The 14,538-nt window shown below is 47.3% G+C and overlaps 1 protein-coding gene across 1 annotated transcript in view; it reads right to left on the minus strand.

Moving 5' to 3' along the window:
* The window catches only part of stk3 (serine/threonine kinase 3 (STE20 homolog, yeast)), a 448,024-nt gene that overhangs the window by 263,106 nt on the left and 170,380 nt on the right, over positions 1–14,538 (minus strand). The window contains exon 6 of the mRNA XM_038808612.1: positions 7,536–7,703. Within this exon, the coding sequence (XP_038664540.1) occupies positions 7,536–7,703 (168 nt within the window). The remainder of the gene's footprint in view (positions 1–7,535; positions 7,704–14,538) is intronic.

Here is a 14,538-nt window from a genome sequence, read left to right on the forward strand (position 1 = left end):
ACTACAAGCTCTATTAAAAAAGCACCGGGTGAGGGCAGCACGGTGGCCTAGTGGTTAGCACAACCGCCTCACGGCGCTGAGGTCCCAGGTTCGATCCCGGCTCTGGGTCACTGTCCGTGTGGAGTTTGCACATTCTCCCCGTGTCTGCGTGGGTTTCGCCCCCACAACCCAAAACTGTGCAGAGTAGGTGGATTGGCCACGCTAAATTGCCCCTTAATTGGAAAAAATAATTGGGTAATCTAAATTTAAAAAAAAAAAGCACCGGGAGTGGGCAGGAGAGCACCTTAGCTTTCACCCGGGTAAAATAAAACAATTGACATTATCCGGCCTGTTGACGCATTACGACCTAGCCAAATCGTCGTTAGTCACATGCAATGCTTCGCCATATGGTGCCATGTTGTCACATCACATGGGTGATGGGAGAGACTGGCCGATCGAATTGCAGAGCGCAATTGAGCTCAAAGTGAAAAGGAGGGTTTGGCGGTAGTGTTTGCGGTGATAATGTTCCACCGGTACGTATACGACCTCCATTTCACGATCATGACGTATCATAAGCCATTACCTGAAGACAAGACAATTCTGCCAATGGCGCCCTACTGTTAGTGGCGCACAAATATACATTCGAGCAGCGCTCAGGGAAGCAGATGGCGAAAACGGGTATGTTGAGCAGGCTCCCACTGCTGACACGACCCCCACTCCTCCCAGAGCAGACAAACTCATTGCCACGCTAAATTGCATGGACATTCTGCCAGTCACGGCTACCCAGATACAGGAGTAAAAGCAAAATGACCCCATATTGTCGAATGTACGCCAGGTGGTATTGTACGGCGATGAGTCCTGAAAACTGCCCGACAACTTGCATCACTTTGCAACCAAGATGTTGGAGCTCAGCACTGAGCACAGAATTCTCCTGTGGGGAGCCCGTGTTGTGATCTTGCACCAAGTTCGAGACACCATACTGCGGGATCCATACAACAGACACCCAGGTGTCTCGAAAATGAAAATGCTGGTCCATAGCTACATGTGGTGGCTGAGCCCGGATTGGGGGGAAGGGGAGGTGGAATGTTATAACCCTTACGAGACCCATCAGCGAGGTAATTGACTACAGATATAAAAGTCCCCCGCTCAGCAGCATCATCCCAAGGCATTGTATCAGTGTAATGTGAAACTTGACGTTATCTATAGCTCTGCCTCACCAGCACTTTTGTCAACTCCTCCAATGCCTGAATTGTCAACCTGTCTGTCTGACCTCCAACTGCAATTTTCACCAAACTGGAAGACTCATATCATTGTCTTTGTCTCCACCACAACCCCCATTCCATTGCCAATGATTCCATTTCCCTCAATGGTCACAATATGAAAATGAATGGAGCTCTTTTTTATTCTTTCGAGGAAGTGGCCATTGCTGGCGAGGCCAATTGCCCTTGAGAAGGCTTCTGATGCAATGTACATTCCAGTACAAGAGCTGTCTACTTCCACTTCCATAACAGAGTTTATAGGGGGCAGTGGCGTAGTGGTATTGTGACTGGACTACTAATCCGGAGACCCAGGGTAATGCTCTGGGGACCTGGGTTGGAGTCCCACCAGGGCAGATAGTGGAATCTGAATTCAATTTGAATCTGGAATGCAAAGTCTAATGGCGACTATCAAGCCATTGTCAATGGTCATAAAAATCCATCGAGTTCACTAATGCCACTTAGGGAAGGAAATCTGGTCTGGCCTACATGTGACTCCAGACCCACAGCAATGTGGTAGACATGGAAATACCCTCAGGGATGGGCAATAAATGCTGGCCCAGCAAGCGATAACCACATCTCACAAATGAATAAACAAATCCGCCCGACTTATGCCATCTATTACAGAATACTTAAAAAAAAAAATTAGAGTACCCAATTCATTTTTTCCAACTCAGGGGCAATTTAACGTGGCCAATCCACCTAGCCTGCACATCTTTGGTTATGGGGGTAAAACCCACGCAAACACGGGAAGAGTGTGTAACTCCACACAGACAGTGACCCAGGGCAAGGGCTGGGCAGCACGGCAGCATAGTGGTTAGCACTGTGGCTTCACAGCGCCAGGTCTCAGGTTCGATTCCCTGCTGGGTCACTGTCTGTGCGGAGTCTGCACGTTCTCCCCGTGTCTGTGTGGGTTTCCTCCGAGTGCTCCGGTTTCCTCCCACAGTCCAAAAACGTGCTGATTAGGTGGATTGGCCATGATGAATTGCCCTAAGTATCCAAAAAGGTGAGTAGGGGTTATTGGGTTAGGGGGATAGGGTGGAAGTGAGGGCTTAAGTGATTTGGTGCAGACTCGATGGGCCGAATTGTCTCCTTCTGCACTGTATGTTCTATGACCCGCAGTACTAACCACTGCACCACCGTGCTGCCCTCTATCACAGAATCCTTATTCCTGCTTTAGTTACAGTTGGACTCAATTCTTCGAATGCTCACCAGGTCAGCCTCCCATCATTCACACTTCAACTTGAAATCAATTAAAATTCTCCTGCCCATCTCCTAACTTACACTTTGGCCTGCTCACCCTTTACCCCTTCGCTCACAAGAATATTTTGTCGTCACTAAACTTAAATTTAAAAGTTCTCATCCTCATGTTGAAATCCTGCCATCGCTGTAACCTCTTCCAGCCCGGCAACACTTCCAGCACTCTGCAATCCTCCAGGTATAACCTCTCATGCACCCCCACCCTCTTCTCCCTACAATCGGCAGTTATGCCCTCAGCTAGGTACTAATCTCTTTAATTTCCTTCTTAAACCTCTCGACAATGCTTCTGTCTCACTTCTGCCCCTTTGACCAAGCTTTAAGAAATTCTCCTCATTTCGCCTTCTTTGGTTCAGCTCCAATTTTTATCTGTTTAAATTCCTACTAAACAGTTCTAGAGGTTTTTTTCTGTTAAAAGGCACTGCACAAATACAAATTTGATTGGACAATGTACAAGTTTAGTGCTTTATAAAAATTGCCATATAAAAAACAATTGGAACACTATGTCCGAAAATGGGTACGCACAACTTAAAAGAAAATCCAGCCATCTTGTTTCATATTTCTTATGCAAATCTAAAGAAATTCAAAAGGACCACAGGGAAGGATACTTTCTTTCCAATTCTGAAATCAATGGGGGGGATTTTCCGTCCCCCTTTTCGGAAAGGGGGGATGGTGGAGGCTGCAGAGAATCGAGCGGGAGTCCCAAAACGCATTTACGCCGGCAGGATTCTCCTGCTCAATTGACCTATCCGCTGTCAGTGATATCATGGGGTCCCCACCATGCAATGACAGGAACCCCATTGTAATCATTTACACATACCTAGCGGGCCTCCCTGATGTAAAGTCACCACCCGCTGCGCCTGCTGTCACGTCAGCGGGGTTTACAGCAAGATTTTAAAAACGGGGAACTGGCGAACAAAACTCATCGGGGATGCACAGGCTGGGTGGCACAGTGCTTAGCACTGCTGCCTCACAGCGCTAGGGACCAGAGTTCAATTATGGTCTTGGGTCACTGTCTGTGTGGAGTTTGCACACCCCCCCCACCCCCCTCCCCCCTCCCCCCTCCCCCACTCACGCGTCTGCGTGGGTTTCCTCTGGATGCCCTGGTTTCTTTCCACCGTCCAAAAATGCAGGTTAGGCGGATTGACCACGCCAAATTGCCCCTCAGTGTCACAAAGATGTGCAGGTTCGGTGGGGTTATAGATATAAGGCGGGTGCGTGAGTCTAAGCAGGGTGCTCTTTCAGAGGACCAGTGCAGACTCAATGGCCGAATTGCCTCCTCAACTGTAGGAATTGTATGGGTACAGCTGCCCTCCTGCCCCCAAGGAGGAGGGGATCATGGCTGGGCAGTGCTCTCTGGCACTGCCCTCAGGGGATGTGACACGGGAGAGGTGCCAGGTGTTCCGTATCCATGGGGGGGGAATCTGTTTTTGTGGGGGTCCGTGATATTTACTATTTTTTTATAACATCTGAGCGCAGATCGCACCCACCTCCTTAATTGGTTTTTGACTGTGTGTCAGAAACTAGGGCAGGAAACGCCAGCAGTGCAGCTGGCAGGCCACACCACTATTTTCCCGCCTGATTGACACAGTCTAAGAATGAGAAAATTCCACCCAATATTTTGAGGAATTATCAATTGTTTTGGGAGGTCTTGTGATGCAGTGGTAGCGTCCTAGCCACTCGGTCAGGAGCTCAAGGTTCAAGTTCCACTTCAGGACTTGATAGTCATTGAAAGTGCATTCATAATGTGGCCAAACAGGTTGCTTACAATTTGTAAATCCTTCCAATATGTCCAATGATAGATAGTAAAGAGCTGGTTAGTTTTCCAGATCAGCTATACAGCAGAAGGCAACAGCCAAGTATAACCACAGACCAATCCAATGGGAGTTCATGGTTGCAAACACCCTCGACGAGTACGACACCTGAAGGAGGAGGAGGATCAATTTGGGCAGCACGGTAGCATTGTGGATAGCACAATTGCTTCACAGCTCCAGGGTCCCAGGTTCGATTCCGGCTTGGGTCACTGTCTGTACGGAGTCTGCACATCCTCCCCGTGTGTGTGTGGGTTTCCTCCGGGTGCTCCGGTTTCCTCCCACAGTCCAAAGCTGTGCAGGTTAGGTGGATTGGCCATGATAAATTGCCCTTAGTGTCCAAAATTGCCCTTAGTGTTGGGTGGGGTTACTGGGTTATGGGGATAGGGTGGAGGTGTTGACCTTGGGTAGGGTGCTCTTTCCAAGAGACGGTGCAGACTCGATGGGCCGAATGGCCTCCTTCTGCACTGTAAATTCTATGATAATTATTCTCAGAGGATTCCCAATAAACAGACCATGAGTTACCTTAAATCCAGCAGAATAGTAATCAATGCGCCACTTAGTTTAGCCAGGATACAGAAATGCAAAGCATAGCAAGAGCACTGAAAGTGAGCAATAGAGGCTGAGGGGGTAGTGGTCATGTTAAAATTTAGCCACAACCCAGCAGTATGGATGGGGGGTTCCGAGTATGGCGGCGAGCGGGGGCGGGAAGGGTGGGTGATATGTTCCTGGAAGGGAGCTTCGCGAGTTTGAGGAGCTTGGAGGAGAAATTTGGGTTGGTAAGGCGAAATTATTTTAGATACCTACAGTTGCGGGACTTTGTTCGTAGACAGGTCCCATCTTTCCCACGCCTCCCGCCAATGGGGATCCTCGACAGAATAGTCTCTGGGAGGGAAGAAGGGGAGGGCAGAGTCTTGGGTATATATAAGGTGCTCATGAGGGAGGAAGGGTCCCAGACAGAGGAACTGAAACTTAAATGGGAGGAGGAGCTAGGCGGGGAAATGGAGGATGGGCTGTGGGCAGAGGCCCTGAGTAGGGTAAATTCGACCGCGACATGTGCTAGGCTCGGGCTGATCCAATTTAAGGTCGTTCACCGGGCCCATATGACGGTGGCTCGGATGAGCAAATTTTTCGGGATAGAGGACAAATGCGCTAGGTGCGCGGGAGGACCAGCGAACCACGTTCACATGTTTTGGGCATGCCCTAAGCTGAGGGGGTACTGGGAGGGATTTGCGGGGGTCATGTCCCAGGTGCTAAAAACAAGGGTGGTGATGAGTCCAGGGGTGGCAATTTTTGGGGTTTCGGAAGACCCGGGCGTCCAGGGGGAGAAAGAGGCCAATGTGCTGGCCTTTGCTTCCCTGATAGCCCGGCGACGAATATTATTGGCGTGGAGTGACTCGAAGCCCCCGAAGACTGAGTGGTGGCTTGCGGACATGTCGAGTTTCCTGGGGATGGAAAAAATTAAGTTCGCCTTGAGGGGATCTGTGCAGGGGTTCACCCGGAGGTGGCAACCATTTATTGACTTCTTTGCGGGAGAGTGAGCGTCAGTAGGGGGGTGGGGGGAGGGGGGGGGGGGGGGGGAAAGAGTAGAGTAGGAGGGAAAATATGGCGGGTAGTACCGGTGGGAGGGGAGCGGGCTTGTGCAATATGTTACGATGGAAGTATTGAAAGTACGTGGATGTTTGCACATTTTTGCCTTTTTTGCTTCCTTTCTGATGATGTCTGTAACAGTTTATAAAGAAAAAAACTACCTCAATAAAATTGTTTATTAAAAAAAAGACTCCTCAAGCATGTAAGCTTCAGAGTTGAAAACAAGTAGTTTTATACCCCTATTTGCTTTGTATAGATTCATGTAATGAAGCAGTCCCATATTGTGAGGCTGCTGGACATTGGCACTGTGATGCACAACAGTTGCAATAAAATTGTTTATTAAAAAAAAAAATTTAGCCACAAAATTAAAACAATGTAGGAAAAATGTTCCGATAAAAGATCATCGGCCTGAAACGTTAAATTTGTTTCCACCGATGCCGCCTGACCTGCTCAGTTTTCCCAGCATTCTTTGTTCTTTCTTTATATTAGAAAAAAACACAGCCTTGTATTGATTCCATGCATGCCATGTGCATCTCGAAAGAACTCAAGCAATCTGCATTTTCTTTCCTCAATTAAATTAGCACAACATAACAATTGTTGTTTTTTTCAAATTTTACTTTAAAATAGCATGAATACGCAATGCTCCAAGCCACGATGATAAATTTGCAAATATTGCTAGCACGAATGGAAGCATGTGCTATTCCAAAGCACTAGAAAAAAGACTGACACTTTCATAATGTATTCAGGAGGCACAATAGTTTGTCTGATCACTTGTTAAACCCAGTCTGACACAGCAGTAGCTATATCCCCACAGCATCAAGCCCAGAATTGGAGACGGCTGCCTCTAGAGGGATATTTTGCACTGCTGCATTCCACAGCCAAATGAAGAGACAACTGATCGTCAGCCTGAAATGGGTTATGGGCGGCACAGTGGCATAATGGTTAGCACTGTTGCCTCACAGCTCAAGGGACCCCGGTTCAATTCCTGCCTTGGGTTACCGCCTGTGTGGAGTTTGTAAGTTCTCCCAGTGCCTGCGTGGGTTTCCTCCGGGTCCTCCGGTTTCCTCCCACAGTCCAAAGATGTGCGGGTTAGGTGGATTGGCCGTAATAAATTTGCCCCTCAGTGTCCAGGGATGTGCGGGTTAGGTTTTGAGGTTAGGGCTGGATGGATGGGGTGAGTGGACATGGGTAGAGTGTTCTTTCGAAGGGTCGGAGCAGACTCGATGGGCTGAATGGCATCCTTCTGCACTGTAGGGTTTGTATGATTTTATGAAAATGGCAAGTGAAGCAAAGAAACGCCATAAAACCTACAGAACAGAAACATGTTATTCAGGCTTGTGGTCTATTTCAGCATTTAATCCCCAAACAAACCTCCTCACACCACTCTTCATCTGTGCCAACATATCCTTCTACTCATTTCCTTCTCACGCACTATTTGGTAGATTTTACACAATATGTAAATTTCTGTCACAAATGGGGTTGCATTGTACCAACTTTTCTGTGATTGTACAGAATTCTGTATCTGGTTTCCCTACCATGTTCCATTATTAAAACCACTACTTCAAGTGTATGTTGCAAAACTGATACCGTCCCTGCTTACATTTATAATTGTCACAATGACCATTGTTAAGCTGTCACCTACCCTCATTGGATGAATGTCTGCATAGGGTGGTTTGCCTTCTGCCATTTCAATTGCTGTGATTCCCAAAGACCAGATGTCGGCAACACAATTGTAGCCAATTTCTTGGATTACTTCTGGAGCCATCCAAAAAGGCGTGCCTATCACAGTGTTGCGTTTTGCCATTGTGTCCTGTAAGTCACATCACATTTTCAGTGTTATTATTAATTAACAAAGTACTTAAAATTCTCATTGTATTTTTTTAAACATTTTTTGTGAAAATAATTAAAGATAAAAGAACTGTGCTATAATAATAATCTTCATTAGTGTCACAAGTAGGCTTCACTGCAATGATATAGAGGTCTCAGCAGATGAAATTTGGCCTCCGCTTTTAAATGTTCGACAAGCCATCTTATTTTATGATGCTACATAAAAGAAAATACAAATCATGGACTCAAAGAATCCCGACAATGCAGAAGAAGGCCATTGTCATATGAGAGAACATTTGAGAAATGGGTGTTTATAAAAATAGCTGCAGTGGATGTGCCTTTGAGAAATGGGTGTTCATCAGTGATGTCAGAGCTGTGGACCTGGGCTGTCTGCTTATACTTTCACTTTAGGCTATTTGCTACATGGTGTGTTTGGTTTTAGCTTTGGAGAAGCTGCAGTCACAGCAGGATGAGTGTGAATTTCTGCAGGCTGGGGCATGTTCATTTGGTGATTTCAAAGTGGTACCTGTTCTCAGTAGAGAAGTTAAACCTGATGTATTTCTGTAAAAAGGGTTCTTTTTGTGTCTTATGGATGTTGCAAGGAAAGATTAAGAGTTAGTTATAGCGTACTGTATTCTTTGGGGATTTATTGGCGTTGATCGTTGTTAAGATGTTTACTGTGGGTTTATAAAGTATTAACTGGTTTCATAAATAACCATTGTTTTAACTTAAAAGTACTGTAGATTTCTGTTGCATGACACCTGCAGAATAAGCCCGTGTGTTCCCCAAAACCACAATATATTCAAATTTGTGGGTCAGGTGAACTCCATGATACACTTTGGGGCTCTCTAAACCCTGGTCCATAACACCATTGAGCCCATCAAGTTTGCACCGACCCTCCGTAAGACCAGCCTACCCATGGCCAGTGCCCCATCCACACCGCCCTATCCCCGTAACATCTTTGGACTATGGGAGGAAACCGGAGCACCCAGAGGAAACCCACACAGCCATGGGGAGAATGTACAAACGTCACACAGACGGTTACCCAAGGCAAGAATTGAACCCGGGTCCCTGGCACTATGAGGCAGCAGTGCTAACCACTGTGCCACTGTGCCGCCCTAAAACAGTAATGCCACATCAGTCAAATGAGATTGTCAGACGATTAATTACACTGAAGCCATGCAGAGCTTTGGTCAGAATGTACCTTCAGTGCCAGTCTCATCAGCGAACCCCAGGGGAGACGTTCGAAGACTGGAGGTGAGTGAAGAATTATTCCCGGCAGGGGGAAGAGAGCGCAGTCTGTGTGGCTCTCTCAGTTCATTCAATAATTTAATCAATGGACCAGGGTTCCATCAGTTTTCAAGCAATGCTGGTAAGATGCTCTCAGAACCCCTTACGAGACATTGGCATTGACCTTTTCCACTGTTACCAGTATACCGGAGTAATGGGGAGGGGATTGCTGGAACTACAGCCTCATAGGTTTCTTCTTTAGGTGGGCCACCACACATAATAGCTGATAGAAATCCAATTTCTTGGTAACTACAGAAAGAGCAAGTTTTTTTTTAAAAGCATCTATAATTTAGAACACCCATGACTTTGTTCATTGTGAACTTGATCTGTGCAGTTTTGCAACAATAATGACGTTAATACCATGAATAAAAGAGAACATCTTAGTCACTGATTGCAGTAAGAAGTCTTACAACACCAGGTTAAAGTCCAACAGGTTTGTTTCAAACACGAGCTTTCGGAGCACGGCTCCTTCTTCAGGTCCTTCTTCATTCACCTGAAGAAGGAGCCGTGCTCCGAAAGCTCGTGTTTGAAACAAACCTGTTGGACTTTAACCTGGTGTTGTAAGACTTCTTACTGTGCTCACCCCAGTCCAACGCCGGCATCTCCACATCATGGCTACTGATTGCAGTGACTGCATAGAATAAAATCAGTTTGTATTAAATCCTGTTCCAGGATTTTTATTAGTGTTTTGAAGATTACTCAGTGAAAGCTTTTAGTTTCTTTTTATTCTTTCAAGGGATGTAGGCGTCAGTGGCTGGGCCAGAATTGCCCAACCCTCAAGAATGTGATAGCAAGCTGCCTTCATAAACTGTTGCAGTGCATCGTGCTGTTGGGAAGGGATTTCCAGGATTTTCAGACCGTGACTATGAAGGAATGGCGATATAGTTCCAAGTCAGGATGATGCGTGGCTAAAAGGGAAACTTACAGGTGTTCACAGGAGTCTGTTGCCCTTGTCTTTCTAAACAGTACAAGTCGCATATCAGGTGGCTACCCTCCTGAATGCAGTAAAATAAGCACTTTTGGAGCAGTAGCACAAGAGGCCGCAGGGAAGCCAGAAGCGGTGGAAAAGGGCAGCAGCAGCGAGTGAGCAAGCTGGCGGACCCACGAGGCAAGGAGTACCTGGCCACCCCCGAGAGAGGGAGACCGATGAGAATGTGCTTCTGTCTACCTGTCCTTTCCCCGCTCCCACGCACCCTCCGCCCCACCCCCGCCGAAGAGGAGACAGAGGGGACTTAACTGATTGGGCATAAGGAGGGGGAAAGATCAGCCCGGAGTGCAGGGGTGCATTGACCAGGTAAGTATCCTGCAGGAAGGGGAAGGACAGAAACCCCCCCCCCCACAAACCGGGATCATCACCTGGAACGTTAGGGGGACTTAATGGCCCAGTGAAAACATCCAGAGTCTTTGCCCATCTGAGAAGATTGAAAGTCATCATAGTCTTCCTCCAAGAGACGTATCCGAGGGAGAAGGACCGACTGCGGGTAAGGAATGGCTGGGTAGGACAGGCCTACCATTCCAGCTCCGGGACAAGGGCTAGGAGGGTAGCCATACTGATAAGTAAGAGACCAAAGAGAATTACTGCATCCATAAAAGGACGGTGTTCATGGCGACAAAGATGGTCACGGATAAGGGAGACGGTATGTCATGGTCAGTGGTGTCCTACACGGGGCAATGTTAGCCCTGGTAAACCTGTATGCGTCCAACTGGAACGACACGGAATTTATAAACAAAGACCATGGCGGAAATGCACGACATAGATACGCACCGACTGATCATGGGGTGGGATACTTTAACTGTGTACAAGACCCATGAACGGACAGATCAAACCCCAGAACGGGGAAAACAATTCCCAGAACTGGGAACGTTCATGGAGCAGATGGGGGCAGTGGACCCATAACGGTTACTGCACCCAGGTGAGAAGGAATTTTCGTTCTTCTCACTAGTACATAAGGTCTACACCCGCATCGACTTATTTGTAATGGGGAAAACGGTGCTTCCAGAAATATGAAAGAGCGGAGAGACAGGGGTGAGACTCCATTCAGGAGCGCGGAGTGTGTTTTTTCAGCAAGAGCAGTAACCAGGGGGCTTTTGGAAAGGTAAGTTTTCCTATTTTAAAAACTTACCTTGCAGGAGCAGTGCGTGGGAGGAGCTGAGCGGGAGCGGTAAGTTTTCCTACTTTAAAAACTTACCTTGCAGGAGCAGTGCGTGGGAGGAGCTGAGCGGGAGCGGTCGAATTGCGCTCTGGGAAGGTGAGTGAACTGATATATTTGGGCAGCGGCTAAACCCGAGACACTACACGTGTAGTGTCTCCCACCCGCCCTCCTCCTCTAACCGAAAAAAAAAAGACTGTGGTGATAAGGAGCAGCAGCCTTCAGATTTTCGGCGGGAGCAGTGGCCAGGTGTCGTTGGGAAGGTAAGTTTACCTCTTTAAAACTTTAAAAACTTACTTTGAAGAGTGACATCACAGCAAGCAGTGACCTGGTTGTCTGGTAAGGAAAGTGCTCCAATTAGCAGCAGCTGGGAGAAATTTAACTCTTCGTGTATTGGTGAGTATTGATTGGTAAGTAAAATCTTTATTCCTTTCACTTATTAATTATTTGATAGTATATTTTGTAGTCAGTTAAGGTAAAGGGTAAAAATGGCAGGAGATCCCAGACCTGTGTTATGCTCCTCGAGCTCAATGTGGGAGTTCAGGGACGCGGCCGATGCCCCTGACTCCTTCATGTGCAGGAAGTGTGTCCAGCTGCAGCTACTGTTAGACCACATGACGGCTCTGGAGCTGCGGATGGACTCACTTTGGAGCATCCGCGATGCTGAGGAGATCGTGGATAGCACATTCAGTGAGTTGGTCACACAGCAGATTAGGGTTGGTGAGGGAGACAGGGAATGGGTGACCAAAAGGCAGAGAAAGAGCAGGAAGGCAGTGCAGGTGTCCCCTGCGATCATCTCCCTCCAAAACAGGTATACCGTTTTGGATACTGTTGGGGGAGATGACTCACCAGGGGAAGGCAGTAGTAGCCAGGCTCATGGCACCGTGGCTGGCTCTGCTGCACAGAAGGGCGGGAAAAAGACTGGCAGGGCTATTGTCATAGGGGATTCAATTGTAAGGGGAGTAGACAGGCGTTTCTGTGGTCGAAAACGAGACTCCCGAATGGTATGTTGCCTCCCGGGTGCACAGGTCAGGGATGTCTCAGATCGGCTGCAGGACATACTGAAGGGGGAGGGTGAACAGCCAGTTGCCGTGGTGCATATAGGCACCAACGATATAGGTAAAAATCGTGATGAGGTCCTACAATCAGAATTTAGGGAATTAGGAGATAAGTTAAAAAGTAGGACCTCAAAGGTAGTAATCTCAGGATTGCTACCAGTGCCACGGGACAGCCAGAGTAGAAATTCAAGAATAGTCAGAATGAATACGTGGCTTGAGAGATGGTGCGGGAGGGAGGGGTTCAGATTTCTGGGACATTGGGACTGGTTCTGGGGGCGGTGGGACCATTAAAAACAGGATGGTCTACACCTGGGCAGGACTGGAACCAATGTCCTAGGGGGTGCTTTTGCTAACCCTGTTGGGGAGGTTTTAAACTAATGTGTCAGGGGGATGGGAACCAGATTAGGAAGTTAGAGATCAGTAAAGAGGCAGGAACTAAAGCCAGTAAGGTACTAGATAATAAACTCGATGTGACTAAGGGGAAGAGTAGACAGGGAAGAGATGATGAACGCAAAGGGACAAGTGGTCTGAGGTGCATTTGTTTTAATGCGAGAAGTGTAGCAGGTAAGGCAGATGAATTTAGGGCTTGGATTAGTACCTGGGAATTGCTAATGTCATCCCTTTGTTTAAGAAGGGTAGCAGGGATAATCCAGGGAATTATAGACCTGTGAGCTTGATGTCAGTGGTAGGCAAACTGTTGGAGAAGATACTGAGGGATAGAATCTATTCACATCTGGAAGAAAATAAGACTTATCAGTGATAGCATGGTTTTGTGCAGGGAAGGTCATGTCTTACAAACCTAATAGAATTCTTTGAGGAAGTGACAAAGTTAATTGATGAGGGAAGGGCTGTAGATGTCATATACATGGACTTTAGTAAGGCGTTTGATAAAGTTTCCCATGGCAGGTTGATAGAAAAAGGGAAGTAGTATGGGGTTCAGGGTGTACTAGCTTGATGGATAAAGAACTGGCTGGGCAACAGGAGACAGAGAGTAGCGTTGGAAGGGAGTGTCTCAAAATGGAGAAGGGTGACTAGTGGTGTTCCACAGGGATCCGTGCTCGGACCACTCTTGTTTGTGATATACATAAATGACCTGGAGGAAGGTATAGGTGGTCTGATTAGTAAGTTTGCAGATGATGCTAAGATTGGTGGAGTTGCAGATAGTGAGGAGGACTGTTGGAGAATACAGCAAAATATAGATAGATTGGAGAGTTGGGCAGAGAAATGGCAGATAGAGTTCAATCCAGGCAAATGCGAGGTGATGCATTTTGGAAGATCAAATTCAAGAGCGGACTATATGGTCAATGGAAGAGTCCTGGGGAAAATTGATGTACAGAGAGATCTGGGAGTTCAGGTCCATTGTACCTGTAGCATTGTGGATAGCACAATCGCTTCACAGCTCCAGGGTCCCAGGTTCGATTCCGGCTTGGATCACTCTCTGTGCGGAGTCTGCACATCCTCCCCGTGTGTGCGTGGGTTTCCTCCGGGTGCTCCGGTTTCCTCCCACAGTCCAAAGATGTGCAGGTTAGGTGGATTGGCCATGATAAATTGCCCCTAGTGTCCAAAATTGCCCTTAGTGTTGGGTGGGGTTATGCGGATAGGGTGAAGGTGTTAACCTTGGGTAGGGTGCTCTTTCCAGGAGCCGGTGCAGGCTCGATGGGCCGAATGGCCTCCTTCTGCACTGTAAATTCTATGTAATCTATGTAATCTCTGTACCCTGAAGGTGGCAACCCAAGTTGATAGAGTGGTCAAGAAGGCATACAGCATGCTTGCCTTCACTGGACGGGGTACTGAGTACAAGAGTTGGCAGGTTACGTTACAGTTGTATAGGACTTTGGTTAGGCCACATTTGGAATACTGCATGCAGTTCTGGTCGCCACATTACCAGAAGGATGTGGATGCTTTAGAGAGGGTGCAGAAGAGGTTCACCAGGATGTTGCCTGGTATGGAGGGTGCTAGCTATGAAGAAAGGTTGAGTAGATTAGGATTGTTTTTGTTGAAAAGACAGAGGTTGAGGGGGGACCTGATTGAGGTCTACAAAATTATGAGAGGTATGGACAGGGTGGATAGCAACGAGCTTTTTCCAAGATTGGGGGTGTCAATTACAAGGGTTCACGATTTCAAAGTGAGAGGGGGAAGTTTAAGGGAGGTGTGCGTGGAAAGTTTTTTACGCAGAGGGTGGTGGGTGCCTGGAACGCTTTGCCAGAGGAGGTGGTAGAGGTGGGCACGATAGCATCATTTAAGATGCATCTAGACAGATATATGAACGGGCGGGAACAGAGGGAAGTAGATCCTTGGAAAATAGGAGACAGGTTTAGAT

The sequence above is a fragment of the Scyliorhinus canicula genome, chromosome 10 (genome assembly GCF_902713615.1).
Source record: "Scyliorhinus canicula chromosome 10, sScyCan1.1, whole genome shotgun sequence".
Classification (NCBI taxonomy): domain Eukaryota; kingdom Metazoa; phylum Chordata; class Chondrichthyes; order Carcharhiniformes; family Scyliorhinidae; genus Scyliorhinus; species Scyliorhinus canicula.